Source organism: Rhipicephalus microplus, chromosome 2, assembly GCF_043290135.1.
Source record: "Rhipicephalus microplus isolate Deutch F79 chromosome 2, USDA_Rmic, whole genome shotgun sequence".
Classification (NCBI taxonomy): domain Eukaryota; kingdom Metazoa; phylum Arthropoda; class Arachnida; order Ixodida; family Ixodidae; genus Rhipicephalus; species Rhipicephalus microplus.
The window spans coordinates 142,067,224-142,082,998 of record NC_134701.1 but is presented as its reverse complement, the minus strand read 5'-3'; the positions used below and the strand labels follow the sequence as shown (position 1 = coordinate 142,082,998).

General features: G+C 39.3%; 3 protein-coding genes and 1 long non-coding RNA gene across 4 annotated transcripts in view; 3 read left to right on the top strand and 1 right to left on the bottom strand.

The window, feature by feature from the left end:
* LOC142791888 (uncharacterized) overlaps positions 1-15,775 on the top strand; it is a 205,010-nt gene that overhangs the window by 22,113 nt on the left and 167,122 nt on the right. The window lies entirely within an intron of this gene.
* LOC142796394 (uncharacterized) lies at positions 286-15,467 on the bottom strand. The gene is made up of 3 exons (XR_012893809.1): positions 15,217-15,467; positions 12,508-12,546; positions 286-448 (listed from the first exon to the last, which is right to left on the bottom strand). It is a non-coding gene; the product is annotated as an uncharacterized LOC142796394 (long non-coding RNA).
* LOC119169719 (uncharacterized) lies at positions 1,564-5,532 on the top strand (the record flags this gene model as incomplete). Its single annotated transcript, XM_075886891.1, has 1 exon — positions 1,564-5,532. A coding segment is annotated over one exon (834 nt), but the record flags the coding sequence as incomplete, so codon positions are not given.
* LOC142784053 (uncharacterized) lies at positions 12,717-15,369 on the top strand. Its single transcript, XM_075882689.1, has 2 exons — positions 12,717-12,771; positions 12,861-15,369. Exons 1-2 carry the CDS (start codon positions 12,717-12,719, stop codon positions 13,634-13,636), a joined length of 831 nt encoding a protein of 276 aa, XP_075738804.1. The 3' UTR covers positions 13,637-15,369.

Sequence of the window (15,775 nt, the reverse complement as noted above, 5' to 3'; positions counted from 1 at the left end):
ACATGCCCTTTTTTATTATTATTGTTGCGCTGTGGTGTACACTTCTTTAAAAGCCACTACACTGAAGGAAAATGCTGGCTCGAGCCATAAATGCTAGCCTCTGCACTAAGGACACACTACATATGTTAAACAAGGATGATATTGAAATATTGTGTGTTTGCCACCGAATTGATACACTTTTGTTTCTTCTCTCCTGTTTGTATTATTTGCCTAATTATAAAAAAATATCTTGGTTGAAATGTTACTACACGCATGGGCTATCCTACTTGACTTAAGTAGTAGTAGTAGTAGTAGTAGGATTTTTATTTACAGTAAGCCGGATACAGAGCTCACTGCAGGGGCAAAGGGCTAAAGGCGAACAGCCTGACAAAGGCCCTTGTCTCTCCGCAGTCCGTGACAGTGCAAAGCTTAAACAATATATATATTCAATACATTGGTTTCAAGCAACCTGAAATTGTAAACACAAAATTCAAACATAAATAGCATAAGAAGTTTACATAACACATTTTAAGAATTAGAGGTCACTCTCGTTATAATTCACAACTAAACAATATCAATGAAACAACATCGAAAACAGATACAAAATGCATGCGGATACAATGAATTCCGCTGTATACACTCGTATAATTGACATAGAAGTTGATGAACAATTTAAGCATTTGCAGAGGCATGAGACTCCATTACGTAGTTTCGATAGTGTAGACCGGTGGTTATGAATAAGTTCTTTATTTGTTTCTTGAAAGTCGCACTACTAGCCCTGAAGTTCAATTGATCTGCAAGGGTATTTAAAACCTGAGGTACCTGGTAAGTGACAAAGTACAATAGCACTATGCATCACCTCCATTTACTCTGTAATTTTTATTATTTCATTGAGGTTCTTGCCATGAATATTTCTGTTATACAAAAGAAAATCTTTTTCTGAAGAAGCTACAATGAAAAATATTGCGAGTCCTTTCCTGGGGTGCATTGTCTAACTATGATCAACGGGGACAAAACCATTTGGCCATCTAAAGACGTATGTTAGGATTATAGGCTTTTCCTTTCACTTCTGCAACATCAGAATGGGACATCATCTCGTGTGTGCACTTACTGACCAACCAGCAACCATAATTGACTGTATTACTGTGTGGCAGTCATTTGAATGTAAATTCAGGTGTTCATGAATTCACTGTTCTCTTTTTGTATTGCCTCGAGAGTGTTTGTCGCAACCGTTAGATGGATGCTAGATGTGCAAATATATTTTCATGGTAACAATTAAGCTGTGCACTTCGCTAGCCTGTTCCTTTGCTGTCTCAGGTGTGCTTATGAAGGAAATCTGTAAGAGTGACCAGTTTAGATTTTTAATGTTGTCCTCAAAGCTTTTTGATTAATTATTGTTAATTAGCATTAGTCTCGCATCATATCTTCCAAATTCTCTAATACAGCACAATGGCTTCATTTTAATCAAAGCAAAATATAGACACTTGTGAAGTTAGTTTGGTAGATTCCAAAGAAATCGAGGTTGTTTTTGAAAGCACTTCCTGTTTTTCTGCTGTACAGCATGACTTGTATAATACCAAATAACATAAGTTTATCTCAAGAAATAGGAAGCAACATTTGAATAACTGGTCTGATTGTATTTGCGCAGCATTGAAACCGTCCAGCAGTCCAGCGGCTGCCATTGGTCAGGACGAACATCCGAGACACCGCTACAGTTGTAACTTCTGTGACTATACAACTTTGAAGTTCTCCGATCTGGAAACTCACATCAAGGTTCACACAAGCGAGCGACCCTATAAGTGCAACCAGTGCCCTATAAGTTTCTCAGTAAAGAGTTCATTAACAAAACACCTGCTCAACCATGCGGGTGTACGGCCCTATAAGTGCCACCTATGTCCTCAGAGCTTCACGCGAAAGCCTAAGTTAACGGACCATCTGCGCACTCACACGGGTGAGCGACCATATAAGTGCCACATATGCACTCGGAGCTTCGCGTTAAAGTGTACACTAACAGGTCATTTGCGCGTTCACACAGGCGAGCGGCCGTATGAGTGCAGTGAATGTCATCGGCGCTTTTCGGGAAGGAAATCATTAACAGAGCACATACGCACTCACACAGGCGAGCGTCCATTTAAATGCGAACATTGTTCCCAGTGTTTCAGAGCTAAGCAAACGTTGAGGGAACACATGCGAATTCATACAGGTGAGCGGCCGTATAAATGCGACAAATGCCCCCAGAGCTTCTCTAAACAGTCCACATGGAAAGGTCATCTGCGCACCCACACGGGTGAGCGACCATATAAGTGCCCTTTATGCCCGCAGACATTTCCATATAACTACGGCCTCAAAAAACACATGCATCAGCACGAGTGTGCAAGGGCACCTTCATTAGACGCACAAGTGAAAATTGAGAAGTGAGGGCACAGATTTGCAATTGTAAAGTCTGCCGAATGAATGTGCAAAAGCCGTGTGCACTGACTTGCAGGGGAGGGAGTAGTGGATCACCAACATGGCATGAAAGCGAGTTTGTCAGTGTGACGTTTAGTCACCTTGCTCACGCCATTCAAAAGATACCAAAAAGAGAAAGGTAAGGGGAAGACAGTGTAGTTAACCAGAGGAGATCTTGCAAAAGCGAACACACAAACTGATTAGTCAAAATAGTATGATCACTGTGGCTCTGAAAACACCGTATATGACCAGCGGCATTTCACCAGAACTCTGATCTCAGTGACAACTAATGCTTAAGTACTTACACACCATAAAGGTTGTATAGGTACGCTCATGGACCTTTGTGCATCTTGACATTGTATTCTTACAAATGCAAGTACTGAGGTTTTTGTGGTATTTTGATCTTTGGTTTGTGTCTTGTACCTTGATTGTTATTTTTTCTTTTTATATACCTAAGAAATATTTATTGTTTGTCTGTAGATACAATTAGTTCTCTAGAAACCTCATTTTGTGGTTTCATATATCTTGCTAAAGTACGTTAGTGGGCTAGTTGGTTTGCATCCTTGGAGTGGGAGTAAGTGCGAACAGACAATGAAGTAGAAGAGTACTGACATGGACAGAGCGCTACTTTGAGCTCAAAGTAGCGCTCAGCTCAAAGTAGCCCTCTGTCCATGTCAGTACTCTCCTACGTCCTTGTCTGTTTGCGCTTACTCACACCTCATGAGTTTCATATATAGTTAATGTAGTTTATGACTGCAGGAAATTTAGCCAACCAAGACTAATGAAAAAGGAAATTCAGCTATTTTGTAACCAAGACTTTCTCATGACTTTTATGAAATGAAAAGTAAACTAGCATACTATTAGTTTGTCCAAATTTTAGATGTCTAATGTAAGTGTTCAACTGCAAAATAAATCGGGACCTCTTTCTGTCACACACAAATTACTGTAGTTTGGTGTGGTCTACCATGACAAAAAGTAACCTAGTGAAACATCAAATGCTACAAGGGAAACTCATGAGACATGTAGCCAACCTAGATTACTGCTCATCAGCATATTTTGTGTGTCGGGATGTGTTCAACTGCAAAATATATCAGGACCTCTTTCTGTCACACACAAATTACTGTAGTTTGGTGTGGTCTACCATGACAAAAAGTAACCTAGTGAAACATCAAATGCTACAAGGGAAACTCGTGAGACATGTAGCCAACCTAGATTACTGCTCATCAGCATATTTTGTGTGTCGGGATCATAATACTGTTGAAAATAAAAACGTGCAGGTTCTTAATTTTGGTATCTTATTTTTGTTTCGATTATTTTAAATGATTCACTCAAAATACTACGTATGTATAACACCCAGAGATGTTACCGCATGCACAGGGGGCACAGAAATGTAGCACATTCACTGAAACTTCAGACGCTGCAATTTGCCTGATATTGTTACAAGGAGTATTTATTTAGGGGTCGTGAGTCTGTAGGAAAGCGGGATTATAGTGTACAGCGTGCACAGAATGCCAGACAACAAGGCAACCCAGGCTGAGCCCGACAACACCAATGTCGTCATCGTCTAGTGCCATTTCAGCTGTTCTACTGGAGAGGTATTTCCACACCCGTGACATTACCCCGGTTTGTAAAGCCACCGTCTCGGTGCCAGCTATGACTAAAGAGGTGTGTCATCATTGTAGGCCTTCAGGCGAGAGTCATGCACTATGCCGGTTTTGAGAGTAGCCACGATTGTGGAAATACCTCCCCGGTGGAGCAGCTGAAGTGGCACCAAACGAAAGAAGACGACGATGATATTTTGAACAATGCAGTCACGTAGCGAGCTTCTCATTATTTATTTTTATTTATAGAAATACCGCAGGCCACAAGGCCCATGCAGGAAAGAAGATACAAAAACATCAAAACAATGCAAAAAAAAAGATGACAAGCAAAGTACAAACAGAATGTGAAAAAAATAAAGTATAACAGGTGTTGAAAAGGCAACACAAATAAATGCGTGTGAATATAGTAATGGTCAGAGAAATTCTCAAGCGAATGAAATAGAAAATTGTTATTAACACAGGAAAAAGAGACTGTTTACAAAGTAACCTAGGAGGAGGCACATGACTGTGCTAAGGTCAATAGTTCATTTCAATTAGCCATCATTTGTGGAAAAAATGAGAATTCATATAGATTTGTTCTGGCAAAATAAAGAATAAAAAAAAGTGCGTTGATTGAACGAGTTCGTCATGATGTATGTAAGGATAAGAATGGTGCTGAATCGACCTTGAGCTTCCGATTAAACAAGGAATATAAAATCTTTAGGTGACGTCGCTTTTGCTGGGACTGCAATGAAAAGACCTGTTGGAATTTCATAAATGACACCACGAAAAACTGAGGACCATATAAAAGAAAAAAAAAATTGCACAGCTTTTAGCCGAATTTTTTCAAGCACGGTAATGTTGTCGTTGGTGCACAGGTTTGATATTACAGAAGCGTATTCAAGCTTAGGCCGCATATTCAAGGTAAGTATAAAAGCTTGCCTAATTTCTTTTCGTAGATTAGCAATTACAAAAAACATACCTGCTGCATTATTTTCTTGTAATAGCTTTGATATACATTGAGTAATATGAAATATATGTCAGGAATATGAATTTTTGTATTAATACGTTCCTGTTTTCATTATATTTTTGTTAAGTGCGAAGTACTCATAATGATGCACATTGATGAAATTATTCTGTGGAATATTGCTTTTATTTTGCTCAAATATTGTCATTGTGTTTGTATGTTTCCTTTTATTTTTTTATTCCTTTTGGGTGTCGATGTTTCTACTGCCAGTTTATTCGTAAGATATGAAAATGTATGTGATGTTTATATAAGTACTCTTTTAAAATGCGAAAGTAACAATATGTCATGTAATATGTCATGTCACAATATCTCAGTAACAGTAATAACATGTCATATATACACACACTTTGTATTGTGTCTTGTGTAATGCTTGTTTTGGTCACATCTGCTGTGATTGTAAAGGGATCTTGATCTACTCTAGCAGTGCATAACAGCTTTTAGTAAAGAGACTTCTGCAGAATCTGTATTTTTCTGTGAAATTAAAAATATTTTATTGGATTGGTTGGCCCATATATCAGTTTCTTCCTCGCCGCGGTGGTCTAGTGGCTAAAGTACTCGGCTGCTGACCCGCAGGTCGCGGGATGGAATCCCGGCTGTGGCGGCTGCATTTCCTATGAAGGCGGAAATGTTGTAGGCCTGTGTGCTCAGATTTGGGTGCACGTTAAAGAACCCCAGGTGGTCCAAGTTTCCAGAGCCGTCCACTACGGCGTCTCTCATAATCATATGGTGGTTTTGGAATGTTAAACCCCACGTATCATCATTATATCAGTTTCTTATTTCATGTGTAGCATTGTCTAGGTCTTTCAAAGATTTATTTTAAAGAGATGCTGAACAAACATTTGAAAAATAATATTTATGAAAGCATGAAAATGCTTTCATAAATATTTCTATATAATTGGAAATGCTTTTATATATATTTTTTATGTACTCGGAAGAGACAACTGTGCTTGGCACGCCCATTTCCTGCCAGTCAAAAGTCACTTGTTGTTATTCATTATTTTTTGTTGCCTGAAAACAAGGTTGTGTCAACAAATTTTAGCACCCGAGCTTTTGAATATAACGAATTATTTGGGCAGAAGTTTCGTTCAGTATCGGATTAAAACACTAATGACGGCTTAGAATAATATGTTAAGCAGATGGCTTAAAATATATTACAGAAGCTTTAAGTGCACGGTAAAGAACCCCAGGTGGTCAAATATTCGGACTAATCACTATGGTTTCTCTCATAATCATACTGTGGTTTTGAGACGTTAAAGTTCAACAATTATTCTTATTATTACGACATAATTGCTAATAAACATGGAGCAGATGCCAAGACTTCTCCAGATGTGTGAAGCAAAAGGCAGCTTGTGAATACGACTGAAACAGCATGAACTTAGTACAGTTGAACCTTGATGTAACCAAGTCAGTAATATCGGCAATTTACTTTGCTATATCGAAACTTCAAATTAAAATTGGGCAACTTTTTTTCTTTGACAGGAAGTGGCTGATCTAAGAATGGTGGTACAATACAGCAACACAAGAAAAATAATCTCAATGTGAGAAACAAACTTCTTTGAATATCGAATCTGCTGACCGTGACTGTGCACTGCACGGCAAAGCCCTCTTCATAATGGTTGTGGGATGCCGGGTCGACGAAAGGACACATTCTAACATGACGCATAACGGCTGTTTATTAGGGTAGTAGCAGCAGCGGAGCGAACACACCGATGCTCCCTCAAACGTTTAGGGAAGAAACAAATCTTTCGACCTTGGCAGCTTGGTTTTACAGCCATTGTCAGTGACTTAAGCTGTAGTGGCGCTGGTCCTTATCGGAGGCGTGTTGCAGCATGCGGCCGTGTCAGGGCGGGCTAGCTAGAGACGAGGCGAAGGCTGTGCCGGTTTGTGTGGAGTGTGTCGCCACACGGTCGAACCTGTGGCAAAAGTTTGCTTACATCCACATTTCCACCAATACCGTATCAATATTGTGGGCTAGCATTCCATTTTGAGTGGCTCACAGCTGCGATCTGTTTCACAAATGCACTGAGGATGCATCAATGCCTTGGTTTTCAGCGAATTCACACAAGAAGTGTGCCTGCACAGTCAACACCCCTAGACAATGCCAGTGAGTGCAAGTGCTGAAAGCAGGAAATTCTCCACGAAATCTCTTTTTAGATTGCGCGGGGGCAAACTCACCTGAATATCACAGACATTTCTTGGTGAACATTATGAATAATTGTGAAGAATTTGTAGCAGGAGCATGTTATTCGGTCTTGATGTCAACGCGGACTTGAAATGAACTTTTCTCCAAAGCACTGCTCTTCGTCAGAAAGAAACAATTTCTCTGTAACCACATCCGCTGTCAAGCTCAAATTTTGGTGACTTGTTTCTGAATAGCATGTGCACTTGCTGAAGCAAAAGAATGGTGTCGCTATAAGAACTTTATCTTTTACGAAATCATTTTTTCATCATGTTTTGACAACCTATTTTGTAACTTCGTATTGAGGCATCACAGACATATGTACTGTCACTGTGATACTGCAAATATTACAAGAAGGTTCTGAAGTTATTGAATGTTTATAAAGCTTTCATGCTCATGCAGAAACCAAGTTGACCTTGTTGGCAAATTTAATGGCCAGGCAAAATTCTACAGAACTGTGCACGTAGATTTAGGTGCACAATAGAGAATCCCAGTTAGCCGAAATTTGCAAGCGCTTCACTGCGGCATCTCTGAGAATCATAACGTGGTTTTGAGATATGAGACCATTAACAATTATTACCATTGCAGTTATGACACTGGTGATGACCACCTAATTGAGATAGGCACCAGCTGCTTCATTTACTGCTTATACAACTTTACCCACAAGTGGACATTGTTCAAAGAAAGCTCTAAAATTCTTGGAAAACAAATAATAATTATCAGGCAAGCATTACTAGGTATTCGATGCATGCATTTAGCCGTCTCGGTGTTTAATCAGTATATTTCAACCATTACCTTTTTATCAACGTCATGATGACATTTTTAGTACCGATTGTACGTATGGTCTTCTTTAAGTATTGAAAATTTAGAAGATTGCTGCAATTTCGTGTGTAAAGCTTTATTTTTTTTACTGCTCTTACTTACGAAAAGAAGACTGCTCTTCGTATTCCTCATTTTCCCTGACTGACTCACAATAAAGAAAGAAGAAATTAAATATGTGTGTCACTCAGCCAAGAACCTAAAAGATTCAAGAGTAAAAAACCTTGGTTTTGCATGCATCTTGATCCCTAAATAACTTCTGTTCATTGACCAGTGATTTATTAATTGATGTGAATTGTTCATTGACATCAATTATTGTTTATAGAGTGCATTATGGCTGCCAAGACCTTGTCTCTAAACCTTGTTCTTTTTTGCCTCAGCAACAGGCTTCTGGAGTACCATAAAGGTCTGCAGCTTACTCAGAGGAAGTACCAGCATGTTGGTGAGATCAGCACCAGCTCTGTAGGAGTCGTTTAAGCCTTAGCTGAAGGACTCACCTGCATCACATAAATCATTTTACGGATAGGTTTTCAATGCCGCCGTATTTGGCTGTTAACTTTGTTGTTTTGTATCTTTAGCAACTAAATGAACTGCGCTACGACAGTCCCACATGCATGAAGATGGTTGGATTAGTGCATTCAATGTTTCATGACCTTGTCAATTCACATTGTGATATACAAAAATAAGAAAACATCCACTCAATAGCTCAAGGGGGGGGGGGGGGGGAATTCGTATGTCTCATGTTAGATCATCAATAGCAGCCTTAATTCTCTTGGTTGTACTCCTAAGTGTAAGCTGCATTTGCTTTCTAGCATACAAGTTTACCCATGCGTGGGAATCGTACAAAGGATGCTTCAAAATGCTCGTAAACGAGTGTAATGATTGAGTGAAAGCTCCTAGTATAAAGGTTATTTTGTAACTGAATGTCAACCACTGTTTCTCCAGCAGCGCCAGCATGGCATTTAATTTTTCATCGCTCTGTGAAAGATTCTAGGTACCGAAAAATGCATATCTGCAACATGCACTGCAAACCTTTTTTTGCTTTTTCTGTTTCGCAGAGCTCTACTGGTGGGAAAGATGCAGCACATCATGGACTGTCAGAGAAAAATGTTGTCGTGCTTTTGACAGCACTGTGCATCATGCTCGTTATGTCATTCCAGTAGCGAGTGACCATAGGTGCTAATGTGCTCACCTGCCGTTCATGTGCGAAATGCTGGTGCCTGCTGAAGTTGTATCTGGCAATAGCTGATTCAATATTCAAAGGCAGTTGAACACTGCCCTTTATATGCCAGCAATATTTGTGGGCCTGGTTATTTTGTGTGTTGTTCTAATCACTGTTTGTAATATATCCCCTCTCTCTTCCTAGGTGCTTGTCACCAGATATTAGAGGATTCTGTTGTCATAGTTGGATAGTGAAGGTCACATTCGAACTCCTGTTATCTACGTTTGTTTTCGTGCCTGGATCAAATCTCGGCCGCATCCAAATGTGACATGATGAAACAGTGACCCGATAATTTGGTCAAAAAGAATGTCGAATCTTAATTCTTGGTAATGACTATGTCTTCATTACTTTTCCTTCATCTGTTCAACTAATGTATTTGGTATTGTTACTTTGTAAATGGCATGACATCTTTTCTTATTATGTTCATGTTGTTCTATGTATGTTTGGGATTTTATGGTACTGTTTGTCCTGTTGCCTTGTATTATTCTGCTTTAGCTTTCTCATTGTACTTTCACATTTAAGCATCGGATAAATATAGCTTTTATTTAACCATTCCTTGCTCAATCAGTTTATTCCATCACACTTTATAAATTACAGTGTTTTTCAAGCAAGAGGAAACACGGCTGTACAGTTTTGTGCTAAGTGTATTAATGCCGTATAAAAACAAACTAAACTGAAGTGTTTATCAGGTCATAGCTTTTTATCATGCCTAATGTTACAAAGGAAGTTGAGTGGTGGGCCTGATTGTGTCATTTGTTATCGCCAGGCGGACAAAATTTTATCAGCATCCGTTATTATAGAGATCCAGTCATCCATCTAGCACTATTGATTCCTTAATTACTCCCAACTGTAGTTTTGGCTATATTGCTGTCACTCTTGTCGAGTGTTTTTTTTTTTCTCCCTCTTTGGAGGTTTATGTAAGCATATGAGAACATAGAAATTTAATCTGCAGATCTTTTAACTTATGGCTTAATGATCTTATAATGTGTACAAACAAACGTTGAGAGATTTTCATTTGATTGCATATACTCACGAATACATAATAAAGAGCTGAAAATAGTCATAGAAATGTCAGAACAGTTGTCAAGCTCAAAAAAACAAAATTTTAACACGCATGCTTTGTAAATTCAGGACTTCTAAAAGACAAACTGTTAATGCGCTCGTGGGCAGCTCAGTTTCAAATTGAAGATTGGCATTTATTTCGGCCACTATCTGGACGTGTCTGGAGCAAAAATTGTTAAGCAGCTGTACTAAATATGCATTTAGCAGCACTACGACTGATAAATTGCACTTTTCCATTTGTGCTTTATGTCTCTCAAGCGCACTGACTTATGTGTGCGTGTCAGAGGAAGAAAGTAAGTGGCAGTCATTTCGCATAAATTACCTATGATCAATGGCACCACTATGCAGCGCTTGGCGATCGAAATGCAATACTTGATGGATGTGGCTGCTGGCGGTGAGAATAACGATGAAAGCGAGAACTTTTGTGAAGCATAAGCCTTGCATTCGATAAACAGTCGTTCAGCCTGTGCCGCTTGGTGGTGCCAACGGAGTGATGCAATCCTTGGCAATGCACGCTTGCCAACTCTACCTGCGTTACCCCATGCGGCACGTGAGGGCAGTGTTTTGAAGCTATAGTGAGCAGTGCTCTTCCATTGCCGTAAGAAACTGCAGACTGAACGTTTGTTTATGGATGTAGTCGCCATGCATCACAAACGTTCTCGCGCTCACTGTTGCTCTCAGCACCTGCAGCTGCATGCTTCTAGTATCAAGTTGCCGTAACTGAAAAATGTACTTGCTCTTTCTTGATTGACTAAAATAGGGCACATTTATTTTGCGTATGCTTGTGGTGCCAATAACTTTGTTAATCTGAGACTTGTCTCTACAGATACCTTTCTTGGTATTGCACTGCCAGCACTACATAATAAGATGCCCTTCTTTATTATTATTGCACTGTGGCATACTCTTCTTTAAAAGCCACTAAACTGAAGGTAGGTATTGGCTCAGGCCAGAAATGCTAGCCTCTGCAGTAAGGACACTCTACATATGGTAAAGAAGGATGATATAGAAATATTGTGTGTTTGCCACCAAACTGATACACTCAAGTTCCTTTCTTACAGTTTGAAGAAAATAAGTGTATACTTAAGGGCTCATTTTTCATTTTTAAAATGATGAGATCTAACAGGCAGTCATGCCAAGGAAAGTATAGGGGATGGTATATGATGCAGTTGTAATTTAAATTAAAAGAAAAAAAAGCGGATGAAAAGATAACTTGCCGTAGGCAAGCACCAAACCTGCAACTTTCGGATAGCACGTCCGATGCTGTACCAATTGAGCTACCACAGCGGCTATTCCTCATTCACACTATTGAATATATATATATATATATGAATTAAGCATAGAAATGTCAGTCAGAACTGCCTGGGCTTATGAGGGCGAGGTGGAGCAATTTTTTCTGCCTGTTTTAGTCGTCTCGTGGCACGTGATCTTATTACGAGATGGCAGCTGACCAATCATCCCTCGTGTACTACCTGACAGTACTAAGTCTGCCAGAACGGGACCCTTGTAATGAATAAAGGAAAGAAATGTGTGCTCAAGCCACTGTGGTTGCTCAGTTGGTAGAGCATCGGACATGTTATTTGAACGTCCCAGGTTCGGTCCCTGCCCAAAGCCTTTTCATCCACTGTTCTTTCTTCCACTGTTCTCTCCTATTTGTATTATGTGATTTACGAAATATTGTCATTGAAGTATTACTACACATGGGTTATCGTACTTGACTCAAGTGACGAAGCGCAATAGCACTATGCACCACCTCTATTTTCTTTGCATTTTTTTAAATAATATTAAAGATGTTCTTGCCACGAATACTTGTGCTATACATAAGAAATTCTTTCGCTGAGGAAAAGGCAATGATTAATATTGTGAGTCCTTTCTTGGGGCGCATTGTCTAACTGTGATCAATGGGGACAAAAACATTTGGCCATCTAAAAACATATGTTAGGATTATAGGCTTTTCCTTTCACTTCTACAACATAAAAATGGGACATCATCTCGTGTGTGCACTTATTGACCTACCAGCTACCATAATTGACTATATTACTGTATGGCAGTCATTTGAATGTAAACTCAGGTGTTCATGAATTCAATGTTTCCTTTTTGTATTGCCTCAAAAGTGTTTGTCCCAACCCTTAGATGGCTGCTAGATGTGCAAATATATTTTTATGGTAACAATTTAGCTGTGCACTTTGCTTACCTGTTCCTTTGCTGTTTGAGGTGTGCTTATGGAGGAAATCTGTAAGAGTGACCACTTTGCATTTTTCAATGTTACTTTCAAAGCTTTTTAATTAATTATTGTTAATTAGCATTTGTCTTGAATCATATCTTCTAAACTCTATATTACAGCCTCAATGGCTTCATTTTGATCGAAGCAAAATATAGACACTCGTCAAATTAGTTTGGTAGATGCTGAAGAAATTGAGGATTTTTTTTAAAGCATCTTTTGTTCTCCTGCTATACAGCACGACTCAGATAATACCATATAACTTAAGTTTATCTTATAGAATAAAAAGCAATATTTGAATAATTGGTCCGATTGCATTTGTGCAGCATCGGGGCCTGCCAGCAGTTCTGTAGCTGCCATTGGTCAGGGTGGACATCCGAAACACCTCTACAGCTGTCAGTACTGTCACTATAGAACTTTTAACTTGTGCCACCTGGAGACACACATCAAGGTTCACACAAGCGAGGGACTTTATAAGTGCAACCAATGCCCTCGGAGCTTCTCGATAAAGTGTTCATTATCAAAACACCTGCTCATGCATGCAGGCGTGAAGCCCTATAAATGCCACATGTGTCCTCTAAGCTTCGCGGCAAAGCAAACATTAACGGAGCACTTGCGTACTCACACGGGTGAGCGGCCATTTAAGTGCCACATATGCCCGCGGAGCTTCACAGTAAAGTGTTCACTAACAGACCACTTGCGCCTCCATACAGGCGAGCGACCTTTTGAGTGCAACGAATGCCACCGGAGCTTCACCTCGAGACGTGCGTTAGCAGAATTCATGCGCACCCACCTGAACGAGCGACCGTTCAAATGTGACCATTGTTCCCAGGGTTTCTTAGCTAAGCACACGTTAATAGAACACGTACGCATTCATACAGGCGAGCGGCCATATAAATGCAACATATGCTCCCAGAGCTTCTCTAAACGGTCTACAATGACGGATCACCTGCGTACCCACACGGGAGAGCGACCATATCAATGCCCTCTATGCCCAGAGACATTTGTGCATAACTCCAGCCTAAGAAGACACATACTGCAGCACAAACGTAAGCATGTAAGTGTGCCTTCATTAGACGCACAAGTGAAAATTGAGAAGTGAGGGCACAGATTTGGTTAACCTAAAGTGCATTGTATGAATAGGCATCTACTCGTCTACACTCCGTCTTCTGCATGGCAATGCTCATTGCCATGCAGGGGAGAAAGTAGCCGATCACTCAGATGACATGAGGGTGAGCGTGTCAGTGCGATTTAGTCACCTTGCTCACATGCCATTCAAAAGGTATCAAAAAGAGAAAGGTAAGGGGAAGACAGCGTAGTTAACCAGAGAAGATTTTGCAAGACCAAACACACAAACTGAATAGTCATAATACTAGCAAGATCACTGTGACTCTGCAAACACCATGTACGATCAGCGGCATTTCTTCACAACTCTGATCTCAGTGACAACTAATGCTTAAGTGCTTGCACACCATAAGGGTTGTATAGGTGCGTTCGTGGACCTTTGTGCATCTTCACATTGTGTTCTTAGAAACGCAAGTACTGAGGTTTCTGTTGTATATTTATCTTTGGTTTGTGTCTTGTACGTTGATTATTATTTTTTCTTTTTATACACCTGAGAAATGTTTATTGTTTCTCTGTAGATACAACTAGTACTCTATAAATCTCATTTTGTGGTTTTATATATAGTTAATGTGGTTTATGACTGGAAGAAATTCAGTGAACCAAAACTGATGACAAAGGAAATTCAGTTATTTTGTAACAAAGACTCTCTCATGACTTTTATGAAATGAAAAGCAAACTAGCGCAGAGCTACTTTGACTGAATTTCAGATGTCTAATGTAAGTATTCAACTGCAAATATATCAAGACCTCTTTCTGTCATACACAAATTACAGCAGGTTAGTGTGGTCTACCACGACAAAAAGTAACCTAGTGAAACATCAAATGCTATAAGGGAAACTCGTGAGACATGTAGCCAACCTAGATTACTGCTCATCAGCATATCTTGTGTGCCGGGATCATAATAATGTTGAAAATGAAAAAAATGCAGGTTCTTAATTCTGGTATCATATTTTTGTTCTGATTATTTTAAACGGTTCAATAAAAATGCTACGTGTGTATAACGCCCAGAGATGTTACTGCATGCACAGGGAGCACTGAAATGTAGCACATTCACTGAAATTTCAGACGCTGCAATTTGCCTATTATTTTGAACAATGCAGTCACGTAGCAAGCTCCTTGTTATAAATACTTGAACTCTTTTTCGTAGATTTACAATTGCAAGAAACATACCTACTGTAGAATTTCAAGTTATGGTTTGGATATACATTGCATAACTCGAAATATATATCAGGAATATCAATTTTTATATTAATATCTTTTTGTTCTCACTATATTCTTCTTTAGGGCAAAGTACTTATAGTTATGGACATTTATATAATAATTCTGTGGAACATAGCTTTTTTTTTGTTCAAATATTGCCATTGCACTTGTACGTTTCTCTTATTTTTTGTTAATTTCGGGTGTCAATGTTTTTTATGCAAGTTTATTCTTATGCTGTGAAAGTGTGGATGATGTTTATATAGGTACATTTTTAGAAATGTAAAAATGACAATATGTGTAACATGTCATGTCACAATATCTCAGTCACAGTAATAATGCATCTTAAAAATATACACACTTTGTATTGTGTCTCGTGTAATGCTTGTCTTAGTCCCATCTGCCTTGCTTGTAAGTAGATCTCTGGTGTACTCTCCTGTCTATAACAGCCTTTAGTAAGAAAACCTCTCCAGAATCTGTATTTCTCCTGGAAAATAAAAATTATTTTATTTAATTAGTTTGTCCATATTTCAGTTTCCTATTTCATGTGTAGAATTGTCTAGGTGTCTCACAGTTTTTTCTTTTAAGTGATGCTGAACAAACATTAAGAAAAAAATGAATGCATGAATCTTCCAGTCTAAAGATGCAAGATGCAACTGCTTTGAAAGAAAGTGTTTCTTTGACATATTTTTGACTGGTTGGCTGTATTTCAGAAGACTGTGATCGCACGGCAGCTGCTCACCAGCGTGCGCTAAGGAACGCATCGACGGTCATGGCTAGCTGTAACAATGAACATGCCAGGGGCGGAAATGGGGCGCATGCTTTCCTGTCCAGCTTTGCCCCTTTTTCCAGCTCTCCTTTACATCCCATTATCCCTTCTCCTATTGAGGCACTGAAGCATGCCCTATGGGGGAGCATTG